Source organism: Ilyonectria robusta (genome assembly GCF_021365365.1).
Source record: "Ilyonectria robusta strain PMI_751 chromosome Unknown BGZ61scaffold_13, whole genome shotgun sequence".
Taxonomy (NCBI): Eukaryota; Fungi; Ascomycota; class Sordariomycetes; order Hypocreales; family Nectriaceae; genus Ilyonectria; species Ilyonectria robusta.
In genome coordinates this window covers 364,139-380,437 of record NW_025764447.1, presented here as the reverse complement: position 1 = coordinate 380,437, position 16,299 = coordinate 364,139, and the positions used below count along the sequence as shown (strand labels likewise).

At 51.1% G+C, this 16,299-nt stretch overlaps 6 protein-coding genes across 6 annotated transcripts; 4 read left to right on the top strand and 2 right to left on the bottom strand.

Annotated features, from left to right (window-relative positions):
* Positions 1-1,161: 1,161 nt before the first annotated feature.
* On the top strand, positions 1,162-1,835 carry BGZ61DRAFT_283393 (peptidase S8/S53 domain-containing protein; the record flags this gene model as incomplete). Its single annotated transcript, XM_046238486.1, has 2 exons — positions 1,162-1,353; positions 1,413-1,835. Coding segments are annotated over 2 exons (615 nt in total), but the record flags the coding sequence as incomplete, so codon positions are not given.
* Positions 1,836-2,864: 1,029 nt separating this feature from the next.
* Positions 2,865-3,973, top strand: BGZ61DRAFT_454318 (uncharacterized protein). The gene has a single exon (XM_046246199.1). It carries the CDS (start codon positions 3,080-3,082, stop codon positions 3,806-3,808), a length of 729 nt encoding a protein of 242 aa, XP_046102697.1. The 5' UTR covers positions 2,865-3,079; the 3' UTR covers positions 3,809-3,973.
* Positions 3,974-4,469: 496 nt separating this feature from the next.
* On the top strand, positions 4,470-6,803 carry BGZ61DRAFT_422818 (uncharacterized protein). The gene is made up of 4 exons (XM_046243540.1): positions 4,470-4,851; positions 4,904-5,289; positions 5,357-6,212; positions 6,273-6,803. The coding sequence occupies exons 1-4, from the start codon at positions 4,561-4,563 to the stop codon at positions 6,687-6,689; spliced, it is 1,950 nt and encodes a 649-aa protein (XP_046102696.1). The 5' UTR covers positions 4,470-4,560; the 3' UTR covers positions 6,690-6,803.
* Positions 6,804-7,437: 634 nt separating this feature from the next.
* BGZ61DRAFT_547946 (uncharacterized protein) lies at positions 7,438-12,166 on the bottom strand (the record flags this gene model as incomplete). Its single annotated transcript, XM_046255380.1, has 3 exons — positions 7,438-8,264; positions 8,338-8,897; positions 8,946-12,166. The coding sequence occupies 3 exons, from the start codon at positions 12,164-12,166 to the stop codon at positions 7,438-7,440; spliced, it is 4,608 nt and encodes a 1,535-aa protein (XP_046102695.1).
* Positions 12,167-13,416: 1,250 nt separating this feature from the next.
* Positions 13,417-14,369, top strand: BGZ61DRAFT_354979 (beta-lactamase-like protein; the record flags this gene model as incomplete). Its single annotated transcript, XM_046240674.1, has 2 exons — positions 13,417-13,900; positions 13,957-14,369. The coding sequence occupies 2 exons, from the start codon at positions 13,417-13,419 to the stop codon at positions 14,367-14,369; spliced, it is 897 nt and encodes a 298-aa protein (XP_046102694.1).
* Positions 14,370-14,551: 182 nt separating this feature from the next.
* Positions 14,552-16,137, bottom strand: BGZ61DRAFT_354999 (major facilitator superfamily domain-containing protein; the record flags this gene model as incomplete). Its single annotated transcript, XM_046240677.1, has 3 exons — positions 14,552-15,095; positions 15,153-15,386; positions 15,446-16,137. 3 exons carry the CDS (start codon positions 16,135-16,137, stop codon positions 14,552-14,554), a joined length of 1,470 nt encoding a protein of 489 aa, XP_046102693.1.
* Positions 16,138-16,299: the final 162 nt, after the last annotated feature.

Here is a 16,299-nt window from a genome sequence, read left to right as displayed (position 1 = left end):
TTTAATCACCGCTGTTCCCGTTCTAGAAACCTAGCTAACACCGAATGAAGAGTCTGGTAAGTTCATTCCGCATCTTGCATGCTACCCGAAAACGTAAAATCCATTGAGCTCTCTAATAAAATTTCTGCTATAGTTGGCCAGGTCTGCTTTGACCTCTCGCGCTTTGCGTCGAGGCTATATTCGGTTGACGAGTTTGTACAATCCCTCAAAGCTCTCTCAGTTGAAGAGACCAAACACCACCTCAAGTTCGAAGAGGTGCTCCGATATGCCGATTTTCCCGCCTTGGACCTCGACGTTTGGGAAAAGGGCCCGGAACGGTGCGTGCATGTACATAGCGAGGTCTTCGAAACCCTGCGTTGGCTAAAGCGGAAGGGCGTGCGTAAGGTCATGAAGCTCAAAGTCCTAGACCGAATGTACAATCCCCACGATGAGGAGAAGATTGGCGAGGAAGTAGAGGAGCTTGGGGTGTTGTCGTTGGACTGGAGACACCTGGATATCGCAATCTCATGCTTTAAGCCCAAGACCAAGAAGCGTCTAACTGAGCTTCACCTGTATTCGAGCGGCAAGATGGCAGTCGTGGATCATTGGTTAAGCGCGGATGGGATTAAGTCCTTGGAAAAGGTAAGTTAGGCAAGGATTGTCGCTGATGCTCTCTGTCTCCCCCCCTCTCTCTAATATTCTCCTGTCTAACATGCCTATTTCACAGCTCAAGTCGGTCAAAATCCACTTTATCCAAGTAATTTTTATCATCCCTACCAATTCCACATACAATAGCTAACATCTGTCACCAGGATTTGATGACACCAGAATGTTGCACAAGGTTAAAAGCAAAAATTGCTCCGGTACTCAGGGAGCTGAAAAGCCGCCGGAAGGGTTTTCAATTCACCATGGTGGTTCAGATGTGGAATTCCTTGCCACCTAATAATACCAAGAACCTCTCGGAAATGTAAGGAAACTACCAGTCACCATCCCTCAGGGCGCAACTAGAACTAACCCGCGCCCAGTGCCGAAAGAGCAGTGCCAGACCTCTTTGCCTACATCACACGTTACAGCAGCTGGGTCTCGGAATCCCTGAACATAGGCAAACAGGTCCGACCGACTCGTATTGCAATCCTGGACAATGGAATTCTGAACATACCTCCGCGGCGAGGGAGTCAGAATCACAAAGGGCTGTGGCCGCGCATAGAGGATGGGCACTCGTTTGTCGACGATGCAAGCCGGTTGGGATCATGGCTATTCGCATCCGATCCCCATGGCACCCAAATGGCAAATCTGATATGTGCAATTGACCCACATTGCGAATTATATGTTGCGAAGGTCGTTGAAGGCAGACAGGGCATTTTGCCTGACAATGTTGCCGAGGTAAGGCGTCTAAACTTTCTCCAGCTCCCGCGTCATTCTGACTTGAACAGGCTATAAACTGGGCGATCAGCAGAGACGTGGACATTATTTCCATGAGCTTTTCTATTCCGGATTTTACCAACAACAACCAATATTCCAACATGCTTCGGAAGGCGGTCACGGAGGCGGACCACAAGGGCATCATTCAGTACTGCAGCCACCATGATGAAGGCTGGAATGTGAAGGACTCGTGGCCCGCCAGCTGCAGTGAAACCAAGGTCATCGTGGCATGCAACGAGTTTGGCAATTTTTCCGATCGCCATGTAGGACAGTATGACTACAAGGTCCACGGTACTGACATCTCGGCCGGTGCAGTGCCGTACTTGGAGTCCAATGACAGCATATCTGGAAGCTCCGTTGCTACCGCTATAGTGGCCGGGGTCTCGTCGCTCATGCTCTCGTGCCGTCGCATGCAATTCCCAGAGGAAACTTTCGGAGTCAACGGGGTTGAGTATTATTCGAAAAAGCAGTTTGTCGAAGCCATGTTGAATAATATTTCCAACCAAGGCAATGAGAGCGACCCAAACAGCCAGCGATATATACAGCTAAGGAAGTTTTCCAACTTTTTGCAGGACAAGGATAATGAAGAAATGTACCCGTGGCTTAATTAGGGATGAGTACTTGAGTCAAGACAAATTTCCACGGCAAGAATTCTAGAACCAAGATCGCAAACCTCCAACTGACCCTCACAGCGAGACGCCAACCTAGATAAAGAAATGTGCCAAACGTGAAAGTCTTCCAGCTTCCAGGAAGATAATATTCATATAGCTAACTTGCTGGAAGAGTTATTTGGTTTCAACCGTTTTTCTACCACTGGAAAGATATGTGTTGTCGGGAATAGGCGCTTGACGTCAGGAGAAAGACTTGATAAGAATGATAACTAAAATGCACCTGTACAATTTGGCACCCAGCTGGGCAACGAGTCGGGTTCTCGAGAGACGGGATCGCTTGGGGCCGTAACGGCTTGGAGCTTACTATCCTTAAAGAAGTATTTCTTTATCAACAGCTTGTATAATTCTCGCAGAGCTAAACGGTCGTCATCCTAGACTATTTCGTGTGTGCATAGCCCAAGAAAGCCGTAGATCTTATCCCTGGAATCGGTCGCCAGCAAAGAACGGTGGTACAAGGAGACCCTCAACAGCATTCCAATGGCTGTTTTTTGGGAGCGGATTCCCTCCACAATATCCATACTCACCCGATAATTGGGCCCGATGAGGTTCACGTCACTCTCAAGGGCGAGAAGAGCGCTTGGCACTCGCAAAAGCCGCTAGGCGTGCGCGGTTGCCGAAGGCATAGGAAACTACCCCCTGATGTTTGTCGTAGATATGGTTGGAACAGGCGGTTTTTCTTGCTCAGCACCGCCGCCACACTGTACATTGGCGTTCAGGCGGTGAGGCTCCAGGGACTCCACAGCGCTATATGAGGCAATCGATCGGTTTCAGGCTAGGATCGTCGCTGGACCCCTCGCCTTGACCGATGTGGCGAAAAAGGACTCACCGGGCTGTGCCGGACCAGCCGTCCACCATTCAACAACATTCCCACCACAACACCAGCAACCACATCGCCAATACCACGCTGGTGGCGCCAAAGGGCAGTTGTTTACAATCACCAACTCAGATTGATTTGAGCCTGGCATCTCATCTCTACATACAACGCATACACACCAGAAGCAACAAACATGGTGCTCTCAGCCTCCCTCTCGCAAGCCTCCCTAGCTGCAACCATTCTCGCGTCTACTATCGGGACCTATATTGCCCTCTCCCCTCCCAATCCCAGCCCGAATCCTCGCTCTTCCTCCGAGGTCTCCGACTCGATCAGCCGCTTAAGTCTCACTAGCAAGCACACAACCAAGGTGGTACTCGCCCCATTGGGTCTCTTGGCGCTGCACACCTCCAGTCTCGCCTACACCAGCCCGAATATACCCTCATTCCTCCTCCATCACGGCGCTGAGAACGGCTTGGAGGTTGGCCTTGTCACGTGGTCAACAGCAACAGCCGTCCCGCTCGCACTCATTCTCTGTGCTGGCGTTCCCCTGCGCCTGGCTTCATATGCCTCCCTCGGCAAGAACTTCACTTTTGCGCTTGCGCCACCCGACCGGCTAGAGAAGGGCGGCATGTACAGCTACGTGCAGCATCCCAGTTATACCGGGCTGGTGGTGCTTTTTCTCTCGAACTTGTCGTTGCTATGTCGCACCGACGGCGTTCTGAGCTGCTGGATCCCGCCTTCGTGGTACCAAGCCGTCTCTTTCTTGGGCTGGGTATCTGCCCCCGTTGGAGTGGGTATCTTCTTGTTTGGCGTATGGACTCGTGTGAGGCAGGAAGAACGTATGTTGAAGGCTAGATTTGGCGTTGAGTGGGAGGAGTGGCATTCCAAGACAGGGAGGCTTTTGCCATGGATATTCAAGTAATGTGAGCATCTCTCGGGAAAGACTTCTGAAGAAAAGTATATTTAGTCTATATACTTAAGCCCTGTTAGTCTCTACCTAAATTTAGTGGTGCTATGAGCAAATCTCGTAGTTGTAATAGCCTTCTGCGTAGAGTATTGTCTGTGTCAATTGGCATACTGGAGGAGCTACTCGCCTGCAATTGACCTACAGAAGTAAATCAGTTCTGACATTTTACTTGACGAATACCGAATGCGCATTTTTTTATTTCATCGGTGAATACTTTAGCTATAAACCTAATAACTACGTTGAAGAACCTGGAATCTTGGTTTGGTAAAATATTAGCTCTTAACTTACCCTGGAGCAAGCCAAGTTTGACGCTGCCATTTTGGGGATCTCACGGGAATATAAGACTAAATGACAATTGTGGTGTATCCCTAAATAAATTAAACTGGCATGGAACCCAGATCTTGAATATTGCTCCTTCAGCATATTCTCGCTTCCAGTAACGGCTCTAGGTGTTTACTGTTTTTCACCTATACTCTCTGACTCTCTCAATTGTTATCTCCACTCTTAGTGGCCCAGTTTTGTAGGCAGCAAAGGCGATTAGTGCTTACATTCTCAGCACGATATCACGTGATACCGCGACGTGTTCTGACACAGTCCCGGTCCCTTCTAGGCACACCACGTCGCGTGAGATTGAACTCCTGAGAATCATCTTTGCCAAGACACTCGCTCTTTGCATCGTGTCCGACCCAGTCTCTGAAGCGAACAAAATGGCAACAAGGAGAAGCTCCAGGCTTCAAAAGCAGGTGGCTCAAGAACCAGTCGAGATCCAGCAACCTGCCCCTATTGAAGTTGTCCCAAGCAAGAAGCGGAAAGCACCAGCAGCTGAACCAGATGCCACCGACAAAAGCAAGAAAAAAGCACCGAAATTAACAACCGGCAAGGCGAAAGGAAAGGGTAAAGATAAGAGCAAAGAACCACCTGCTCGAACCCAGCTCCCCTCATCGAACGACGATTTATCGTCCTTGCCCCCGGAAATACTGCACATGATTCTTAACAGCGTAAGTAAACAAACCCAAGGTATTGTGTCGCAACTATGCTCATGTACACCAGATCGACTCCCCATCAACCATGGGCAAACTGGGGCGAACATGCAAAAGCTACTATTCGGTCATGATGCCACGGCTTCACAAGCGCATTGCTGTTGCGGCCATGTTTCACGCGCACATCCAAAAGGTCATCCGTGCCCTCGAACCATATCTTACAATCGCACAGAAGAAGCAGTTGAAGAAGGACGGCAAATACAAAGGTCAACAGGAACGGTATCCAAGCCACCTCGACGAAAACTTGAAGCCAGCTTGTGCAGACTATGTGCGCCAGATAGTTGTTGGGGTCTCAGATCCGGGACGAAAGCATCAGTATATTGTCCACAGATACTTGGACGAGGCATTCAAGAATTTGAGCAATCTGGAGATTGTGGAGACGCGGGTGCTTACAAAGTAAGTAATTCATGGCACCCTTCCCATTTGCACACATCATGTTGTAGCATGTTGACGCTATTCATAGGTCAATGGGACAGAGCATTGCATCACTGAAGAACCTGCAAGCCTTGTCCCTATTCTCGACCGATTTCGAAGCTGGAGCTCTGAAACCACTGGTCAAAATCAAGAATTTGAAGCACTTTAGTTTGCAAGATCACAGCTATGTATCTGAGCTTGACGACGAAAATAACGTCGTCCGGTCTATACTTCTAAACTCGCTGTCGACACTTCAGACTCTGGCTGTGGAGACAAACCCATACGCGCCCAACTTTTTGAAAGATTGGGAGAAGAAGATCTCTGCTGGAGGTACCACTCGCAGTCAAAACCACGATCTTACCGCACTGGAGTTATTTAGTCTTTCCGGCGTCTCATTTGATGCAGCTTTCATCAAGGCGTTAGACAGGGCTATTGACTTCATCGGGTTGACTCAGCTTTCACTGGGTCTTTTGTCAGAGGGCCAGCACCTCTTCCTTGACCATCTGACGAGCTTGACTTCTTCCGCTCAAAGCTCAGGAGCAGATATAAGCTTGCGGACCTTGCGCTTGGGCATGACAAATGAAGGCTACACACGGGCTGCTACAGAGAACCCGGGGGACCTCGAGGCTAAGTGTCGTTTCATTTCTTCGTTTGACACTCTGACGACCCTGCTACTCCCGGATTACAACCAGTATCCGAGAGAGATCGCCACAAACCCTGGACTACCGACCATGCTGTTGCAAGCTATTATCAAGCATAAAAAGTTGAGAAGCTTGAAATTATCTTATCGGGGAATCATCAGCGACCGCAGGATCCCGTACCTATCAGCAGCAACTGTGGCAACCATCATTGATGCGCTCCCTGAATTGGAAGAATTCGAGTTTGCACCAGAGGAAGCGGAAATTGTAGGCAGTTTCCATCACTCGTACCCAATTCTACCAAGCATTACTGACCTGAATTGATAGGATGAAATCGGAAAAGCACTTGCCCGTGGCACTAACCTGACCACCATCACTTGCTTCCCCCATGACAGCTGGGCAGGTTATCCTCAACCAGCTGAGCCCGGTTTCACCATCCTAAACGGCATCGTACAAGGTGTCTTGTCTCGTGATGGCGGCAGTGGCAGTGGCAGTGGGAAATTCAACTGGGAGGACCACTCCAGGCTCAAACGCGTGTCTGTCAGCTACCGGGCATGGGACGTTGGGTCAAATTTCGGAAAGGCCAAGAAGCGCATGGTGAAGCCGCAAAAGATAAGTAGCGAGGGTGATGGAGCGCGCGAGGTGTTTTACCAGGATATTACGAGAACCATGCAAATGGGTATACACATTGGTTATGATCCCTCGTATGAGTGGGTGGAGAGAGCGGCCAGGGATATTGATTGAGCACTGAATCATGCATTTCTGGGTTGTATCAAGGTTGGGATGGAAGGCAGCTACGGAGAATGACTTTTGTATAGTTGATAGTGAAACACAACATTGTCTTGATTTATGTCCTGCAACTGAAATTGGGAAAGGGGAATCGCTCACTCGCACCTCAGGGTAACGCGGCACCAGCTTGGGATCTCGTGAGAAAGGAAATATGGCACATCGAGATGCAAATCGTGTAATTAAAACGCTCCTTTTCCGGAGCTAAGGACTTGCTGATCCTTTGAATCCCCGAAAGTGATCATCGCATACCGTCTCTAGCTATCTACTTTGCCTCTTACTCGATCACAAATAACCCATATATATATTGGCTCGTTGCAAGAGAACCCTCCTGACAATCGTCAAATAGATTCAAGTACTATGAAGTTGCACACGCTCGGTCTGCCCATGCACTGTTACTATCGCAGACTGCAAGGAATATTTAGCCCGACACCCGCTCTTGTAAACAACCCTGAATGCAAAAGCACTCGCCGGAAGACGCTTGGAGCCCGGAAGATAACAATATTCGGGCCAAACACGCAGTTGAGGCGCAGATATTGCAGAGTGCGGCCGCCAGACAAGTATCAAGGTTGCGAGACGCACTCGCCGCCATCACACTCGCCGCCATCAAGGCAGTCGGCGTCCTCTAAACAATCCGGAATAGGGGCGGTGCATCTCCTGTTGTAGCAAATAGAGCGGGAAGGACAGTCGTTATTCGTGGAGCAATTTACTGGATCGAAGCATGTGTTGCTGGTGCAAATAGAACCAGACACGCAGTCGTTGTCCGCGCTACACGCTTCAACACCGGTGACGTAGCAATGGACCCGAAGACAGAAGGCTCCAACGCCGCAGTTGAAGTCAATTGAACAACTGTTCGGATCGGGTGTGGTACAAACGCCGTTTTGACAGACATCACCTGTACCGCAGTCGCTGTCAGCTGAACAAGGTGGATCAGAAACAATGCATGTGTTGCCGACGCAAGTAGATCCAACTTGACAGTCGCTGTCAGCTGAGCAACTGTTTGGATCAGGGGTACAGACGCCGTTCTGACAGAAAGTACTTGGACCGCAGTCGGAGTCGAGGGAACAGGACTGCGGCTCCGGAACACATGAGCTGTTCTCGCAAATAGAGCCAGAATCGCAGTCGCTGTCAGCTGAACACCCCGAACTAGACGCAAGGCATACGTCGCTGATACAATTAAATCCAGCCTGACAGTCGGTGTCAATTGAGCAAGGTGAATTGGAAAGAATGCATGTGTTGCCGACGCAAGTAGATCCAGGTTGACAGTCACTGTCGGCGGAACAAGTGCCTGGATCAGGGATGATGCATGTGTTGTCGACACAGTTGAAGCCGGCGTTACAGTCGCTATCGGTCGAACAATCTTCTGAATCGGGGACGATACACGTACCGTCGACACAGTTGAGGCCAGTATCACAATCACTATCGGTTGAACAGCTTCCCGAATCAGTGGCGATGCATCTGCTGTCGACACAGGTAAAGCCAGTATCACAGTCGCTATCGGTCGAGCAACTTTGCGGATCCGGGGTGCTGCATCTACTATCGATGCAAGAAAGGCCAGCATCACAGTCGCCGTCAGTCGAACAACTCGCTGAATCAGAGACTATACATGCGCTGTTAACACAGGTATAGCCAGCATCACAGTCGCTGTCGGTTGAGCAAATTTGCGGATCCGGGGCGCTGCATCTACTGTCGATGCAAGAAAGACCATCAGAGCAATCGGTATCGCTGGTGCACTCGACAGAAAAAGCCAGCGGCACATTCGCTATCCGTTTCACAACAATCTGGAACAGGATCGCTGCATCTGTTGTCGACACAAGAAAGACCGCCAGAGCAATCGGAATCGCTGATACATTCCGGAACGCATTTACCAGACTTGCAAACAAGCTCTTGCTGGCATTGGGCATCCGCCGTACAGTCAGGCGTCTCGGGTGTCCCAGGTTCGCATTGGCCTGTCGATTGATTGCAAGTACTAGAATCCGGGCAATCGTCGTCGTTGGAACATCCCGTAATCGGCACGCAGATCTCATCAGTACAAGTGCTGCCAGAGTCGCAGTCGTCGTCGCTGGTGCAACCGATTTCCTCTGAGGCGATGCAGGTTTCCGCGACGCAAGTGCATACTCTCCCCTGACAGCGCTCAACACCGATGCAATCCAGGTCAATGACACACTACTTGGTAGAGTGTAGGCAAATGCAATAGTCGCAATAGTCGCCTACAGCGCAGTCGGAATCAGAAGCGCACCCGCAAGCCTCTGGAGAGCACACTCCATCCACACACTGTTCGCCGCTGGGGCAGTCGGGATCTGATGTGCATGGGATACGTGGAGCTGGTACGCAGGATCCTTTCTCGCAGACCTCTCCCGTAGCACACTGAGAGTCAGCTGTGCATTTGGTACTGGAGCGAGCACGCAGAGACCTTTATCGCAAACTTCTCCCGTATCACATTCGGAGTCGGTTGTGCACTTGACACTGGGAGCGAGAGCGCAAAAGCCTTTCTCACACACCTCACCATCAGTGCAGTCTGAATCCTTTCCGCATTCAACATTTATCACACAGACGCTGTCTTGACATGTCTCCCCGTCAAGACAGTCAGCATCTTGTGTGCATGGGAGCGACGTGGGAACGAGAACACGGAACCCTTTCTCGCACACCTCTCCATCAGTGCAATCTGAGTCTTTGGTGCACTCAGATGACGTGGGGGCTACTACGCAGACACTCTCCTCGCACACCTCTCCGTCGAGGCAGTCTGAATCTTTCTCGCATTCGAGAGATGTGGGAGCTACCACGCAGAAGCCTTTCTCACACAACTGTCCCCTAATGCAGTCTGAATCTTTGGTGCACTCAGATGACTCCGGAGCTACCACGCACACATTCTTCTGGCACATCTCTTCGCCGAGGCAGTCCGAGTCTTTTGTGCACTCGAACAACGTGGGAGCCACCACGCAGATACTCTCCCGGCAGATCGTGTTGTCAAGACAGTCCGAGTCCTTTGCGCATTCGACCGTGGCATCCAAGGCGCAGACACTCTTTTCGCACACCTCCCCGTCGAGGCAGTCAGAGTCCTTTATACACTCGGACGGAGAATCTGGCACGCAGACACCCTGCTGGCAAACCTCTCCATCAACGCACTCCGAGTCCCTCGTGCATTCAAATGCCGTGGATAAGACGCAGAAATTGTCCTGGCAGAGCTCTCCTTCCTCGCAGTCCGCATATTCTTGGCGCTGGAACGTGGCCTCAACCACGCAGAAACTGTCCTGGCAAACCTCTTCGCCAACGCAATCGGAATCTTTGGTGCACCCAAGCTTGGTCTCCGGAACGCAAATGCCGTCGTCACAAACTTCCCCGTCTTCGCAGGTGACATTATAGCAATCACCGGCGGTCTGAATAGGAGTGCAGAAACCGCCTATGCAGAGTTCATCCACCTCACAGACGGCGCCTCCTACTCCGCAACCTGAGGGATCCTCCGTCGGCACGCAGGCTCGCATGATGCAGACACTACCGGCAGGGCAATCGTTCCCGGGATCTCCGCAGTTCAGGGCAGGTTCGACGATGACACATTGATCGCCGACACAGATTGTACCGACGAGGCATCCACTGACGTCCTGTCGACTGGACAAGCCGCCACTGGGAACCTTGCATGAAGCCGGATCTTGAATGGCAAGACATGATCCCTTAACACAGATTTGGTCTTTGGCGCAGACTGGATCGCAGACGGCAGGCTTCTCCTCCGCATTCTCCTCAATGGGGATGCAGGCTCCGGCGAAGCAAAGCGTGCCAGCAGGACAAGTAAGTCCCCCAGTACCGCAGTTTTTAGGGTCGCTACCGGTGTCGACTGGGATACACGTCCCTAGAATGCAAAAATGGTTTGCAGGACAGGCGTATCCAGATATACCACAGCCTGTAGCATCACCAGCGATGTTGATGCAAGTGCCGGAGACACATATCTCACCAGTGCGACACACTGGTTCGCAAGCGGAGGACAACAACTCAATCACAACAGAGCGGCATGTCTGGTCAACTTTGCAAATGCATCCGGCCTTGCATTTATTGTTCTTGCAGTCCGAGAGGTGTGCGTTCGTGCTAATGTCGACGGGGAGACAAGTGTCATTGCAGCACAGGTTGTTCCCAGGGCAGACGTCTCCTGGACCTGCGCAGTTCTGAGAGTCGCCAAAGATGTCGAAGGAAAGGCCGGCACCACAGACTTGTCCTGCTGGGCAACCGTAGCTTTGTCGCCGAGTACCGTTGCCACTGCTGGATGAATGGAGAGTGTCCCCTTTTCCGTGGCTGTTCCATGAATGGCCATTGTTGATTGAGCCTCCACTGTTGGTGCTTTCACTGTGTTTGCTTCCAGAAGTTTCGCTTCCATGGCTTTTGCCTGCACTGCTTTTGTGTCCATTTCCTTTGCTTCCGCCGCTCTCGCTGCCACTGTGTGTACCTTCGATACTTGTACTTCCACTGTTGCTGTATCCAGCGGACTGAACGTAATGACTAGGCGAGTCAGGCTCTCCAGGGCCTTTGCTGCAGCCGATAATCGCAATGTCCTCAGTATGTTCCAGTCCGCTTACACACACTCCAGATACACACACCTCTCCATTTTTGCATCCTTGGCTATTGTACCCGCACGCGGACAGGAAGGTGCTGATGTGTATAGGCAAACAGTGCCTGTCGTATTCTAGGCTGCCTGGATGACACTTTTCAGATTTGGGGTTGGTCGTGATGTTGAGTGGCTTGCAGCTCCCAGACACACAGAGCTCTCCGGCGGAGCATTGGCGACGATCGGCACCGCAATTCCAAGGATCGGTGCCAGTATTGTAAGATTGACAGACGCCATCATGGCACGGAGCTCCAAGAGAACAGCTTTTGTCGGATGAGCATGTTGAAGCAGACGTTCCAAGGACGAATGGCGTGCAGATACCATCCATGCACCAGTTTCCGGGGTTACAGGCTGTCTGAGACTTGCCACAGGAGGAGGGATCGGATCCGATGTCGATCTTGATGCACACAACGTTGACACAGAGCTCGCCGGCGTTGCATTCCACTGGAGACAGGCCGCAATGACGGGGGTTTGTGACGACTTGGATGGGTGTGCATGCACCCTTATAGCACCATTGTCCAGGGAGGCAGTTGTCTCCCGAAGCACCACAAGGAAGGGTGGGTTCGAATTTGAGAGGCAAGCAAGCTCCTCCGACACACAACTCTCCAGAGCTGCAAGCGTTTCCGGCTCGTCCGCAGTTCATTGGGTCGATTCCGATTGTGACATCGGTGCAGTTGCCCCATACGCAGAGGTTCGGGTGGGCGCAGCCATCACTGTCAAGATCGTTTCGAGACAGAAGTTCGCTGATTTGAGTGCCGACATGATGTGTGCCGTGTGCCGTGATGGGTGTGATTGCGAGGGACGCGAGTACTAGCAGCGTATGCCAGCTGGGTTTTGGAACCATGGTGTATTCGAGTCGTGTTGTGATGTCTACCAATTGATTTCCATAATGACGAAATGGTGTTCATGGATAACTTATATCTGCTCACTGTCTCTGAGGAATGCCCACTCTGCGGTCCACACCTGTTGGTTGTACAGGCCGCAACAGCTGGTTCAGTTCCCTTTTCGTCCTCCAGCCAGCCACATGTCCAGTCGAGAATGCACTATTGAATATTCGCTTATAATTAACGAAATGATGTTTAAAAGCACGCTGTCTTATCCGCGTGTCTGTGGCGAGGCGGTCCGTTGAGACATTTCACGCGATCCGATTTGCGCCTCATTGCCAACGGAACGCGGCTATTGCTGCCAATCTAATTAAACGCTGCAAGCCAACGGAAGCTTCATAGGCTGAGAGTAAAAAGGATGGTAGAAGCGGTGTGTACTAGGAGTTCATTTCCCGGCCCCTTGCGTCGGCGTGGTGGGAAAAGAATATCGCCACATCATTTAACGAAAGAGACATGCATTTGAGGAGAGCCTGACCTGCAGCGTCAATTTCTCTCCCTACTTCCATGAGGAGGATCATGGAGAGAACCCCCCGGAGAGACGGCTCCCATTTGCTTACTTACGGTCAAGGGAGGGCCTTGGCAAGACATGGTTGCTCGGCTACACATTCCCGGAGAGTCTAGAACGTGGTTGGTTGGTTGGTTGGTTGGTTGGTTGTGCTCGTTCAGGTGAATAGAAGCAATTATTATGGAGATCATGCATGTTTAAGCTTAAGAAGATATCTGAGACATCCCACAATCTCAGAGACGCGGACCAACAGCTTTCGCTAGCCAGGACGTGGGCCCTCGGGTGTCGGTCCGTGATTTACCAGGCTCTCTAAATTATAATTAGCCTTGAAATTACAATCCAAAACTCCATGCAAGGTTTGATGGATACATCCCCGGCGAACAGTGACATCATGATGAAGCGTGTGGCCGCCTCGGCGACCTGCCTCGGAGGCTCGGACCCCACTTCCCCGGAGGACCCACCATTTCGGCGACCAGTCGTCACCACCAAAACTTAGTTATCGTAGCGGGAGGTCGCCGTGCTCGGGGACTTTGGCAACGGCGATTAGTGAGGACACTGGTTAAAGAGACGTCTATTATCTGTCAATGCGTAGAAATGAAGGTGAGATGGTGCTATAAGATGCACTTGCAAGCTCTCTAAATCGGTTTTCCACATCCAACGCCGTCCATGCAGCCACCCTCGCAACGCAACACTACCCGAAACAAAATGCCTGTCGAGCCCATCATTCACAACATCTTCGAGCCCAAGACTTCCACTTGGCAGTATATCGTGGCCGATCCCAAGACAAAGCATGCCGTCATCATCGATCCCGTGCTCGACTTTGACCCCGTCAAGAATGCTCTAACCACTGAAAGCGCGGATGCGCTGATCTCCTTGGCCAAGGCAAATGAGTACATCGTCGTGAGGGTGCTGGAAACTCACGTGCACGCCGATCACATCACCTCTTCGAACTATCTGCAACTGAAACTTACCGCGTCTCAAGATCTGCGCCCCGACATTTGCATTGGTAAGCGCGTCGGGCAGACGCAAGATCGTTTCGGCCAGCGATATGGAATTCCCGAAAGCGAGTACAAGGACGCGTTTGATCATCTCCTGGACGACGACGAAGTCTTTTCCATCGGGGAGCTTGAAGCCAAGGCAATCCACCTGCCTGGACACACACCCGACCATCTTGGCTACGTTATCGGAGGTATGTATCATCAATAACAGAAGACGATATCCCAGCTAACTTGTTTTGGCTCATAGAAAACGTATTCTGCGGCGACTCTCTTTTCAACCCTGACGTTGGCTCAGCCCGCTGCGACTTCCCAGGCGGTGATGCCTCCACCCTATACGCCTCGGTGAGGAAGATGCTCAGCTTGCCAGAGAAGTTCAAAATCTGGACCGGCCATGACTACCCCCCAGGCGGCGCCGACGGTCGCGCCGATCCTCTTGCCGTGACTACGGTTTCCGAGCAAAATCAAGCCAACAAGCATCTAAAAGATCAGGTCCCCGAGGCGGAATTCGTGCAGTGGCGCACGGAGCGCGACGCCAACCTTGCCGCTCCACGACTGCTCCACCAATCCCTCCAGCTTAATATCAGAGCTGGGAAGATGCCTTCAAAGAATGCGGCGGGTGATATGTTGTTGCATCTTCCCATCCAGCTCGGCTGGGCATAACCAACAGGTCGAGGTCGCGCACGTAGGAGTTTTTGAATGGGCGCGGCGGAAAGGATATTGATGTAACAAATCGGCAATGTACGGTATATTTTTTCGGCTGTATGGAAGTAGTCTCTCTTTTGATACCTTTGCGAAAGCCTATTTGTTTTTGGTACCTACGCTCAGGCACCGGGCTATTGAGTTTAGTCTTTCTTGAGCCCAATCTTTCCAGTGTTTTTCAGCCCCAATGTACCGATAGCTGCACACAAGATCATAAATGCGAACATCGTCCAAAAACTGGCTCGATATCCTTCCATAAGTGCCGAGATCATCTCCATTCCAGTCTGCTTTTCTGTAACTGTTGTGGATATGACTTGCAAAATTGCAAGGCCAAGGGCACCTCCAAATTGAGCGGCTGTGTTGAATACAGCTCCAGCAAGTGCTTGCGTATCATCAGGGAAAACATCCGAGATGATAATAAGCCCCACCGTAAACAAGGCGTCACAGCTTAGAGGCATCAACAGCTGAGCAACGAATGCATTGCCCCAGTATGGCCACGACGGTTGGATGACGGCCATTAATAGCGACGCGCCAGCGCAGAGGATTGAAGTAGACATGACGATCCAGACCACAGGGACTTTGTGTACAAAGAGACCGACCGTAAAGTTCATAATTATTCCGACCGTCGTCGAGGGTAATATGCGGATGGAAGCTTGGAGGGCAGGAAGTAGCTGTATATCTTGGAAACTGTGAAATATTAGAATGCTGGACGGAATCCTCGGGCCCTTCGTATATCAAACTTACAATAGACTACAAAATAGTTCCATCGAGTTAATGACGGCGTTAGAGAGGGCAATAGTCATACAAACCCCCGAGAATGTTGTATTTCTCCAGAGAGAGTTGGGGATAAGTGCTGGCCTGTTTGCCTTGACCTGGATGTGCATCCAGTAAATGAATGTCATCAATGCAACTACACTTAGGCAGAGAAATGCACTACTCAAGGGTTCCTTAATCCGAGTCACATCCGCACTCAAGATACTAGAATATCAAGTTAGCATCATTGAAAACTGCTAGCTTGGAGAATTGGCCGAACTTACGCCAGAAGGTAGCACAACAGCGTCATGAAAGCGGATGCTAGCATGGCACCGACCCAATCCACTTTTATCTTCATGTCGTGCCAGATATTCTTCATGCTTCTTAGATCATTGCTCCTAGGCAAAGCCCAAATAGCAATACTCGCAAGCAGGAGGGTCAAGCCGCCTGATAGATACCAACCTGCCCGCCAACCAATTGTGTCCACAAAAACACCACCCAAGACAAGGCCAACCGACAGACCCAGTGGCTGGCTCAAACCAAGGCATGAGAAAGCCAGATTGCGGCCTCTACCTTGAGGAAGGGCTTTCGTGATGATCGATACGGATGATGCAAGGTGCAAGGAAAGGCCTACACCTTGGAGTGCTCGCAAGGCAATCAGCTCGGAGCCTTGACGGGAAGCACCAGCGGCAATCATCAGAGCACCACTCGCGAAAGATCCAACGAGATCAACTCGTCGAGGACCCAGAACATCTGCAACAGATCCAGCTAGCAGCAAAGTGGACGCGGTAGCAAGGCTGGAGACGGAAGCGGGCCAGAAGGCCAATGATGGAGGGATCTTCAGATCTGCTGTAATTGCGGGTAAACCAACCGTGACGAGGCCATTGATGAGGGATCCAGTGAAAGTGATTCCGGACATAAGAACTACCAGAATGGCATTCTGTAGGCGGGATGTCTTGGCCGAGGTTTGGGGCATTACGGGCACTTGATCATCCTGGAACGAATCCAACAGAATTCCCGGGAGTGGAGTCGGCGATGCATTGGATTCTGGAGAGAATGCATTGGCAGAATAAGGGACCGAGATGGCCTGTGTCTGAGTTGTCGCCATGTTAGCAAATAGCTCAAACACACAACGTTC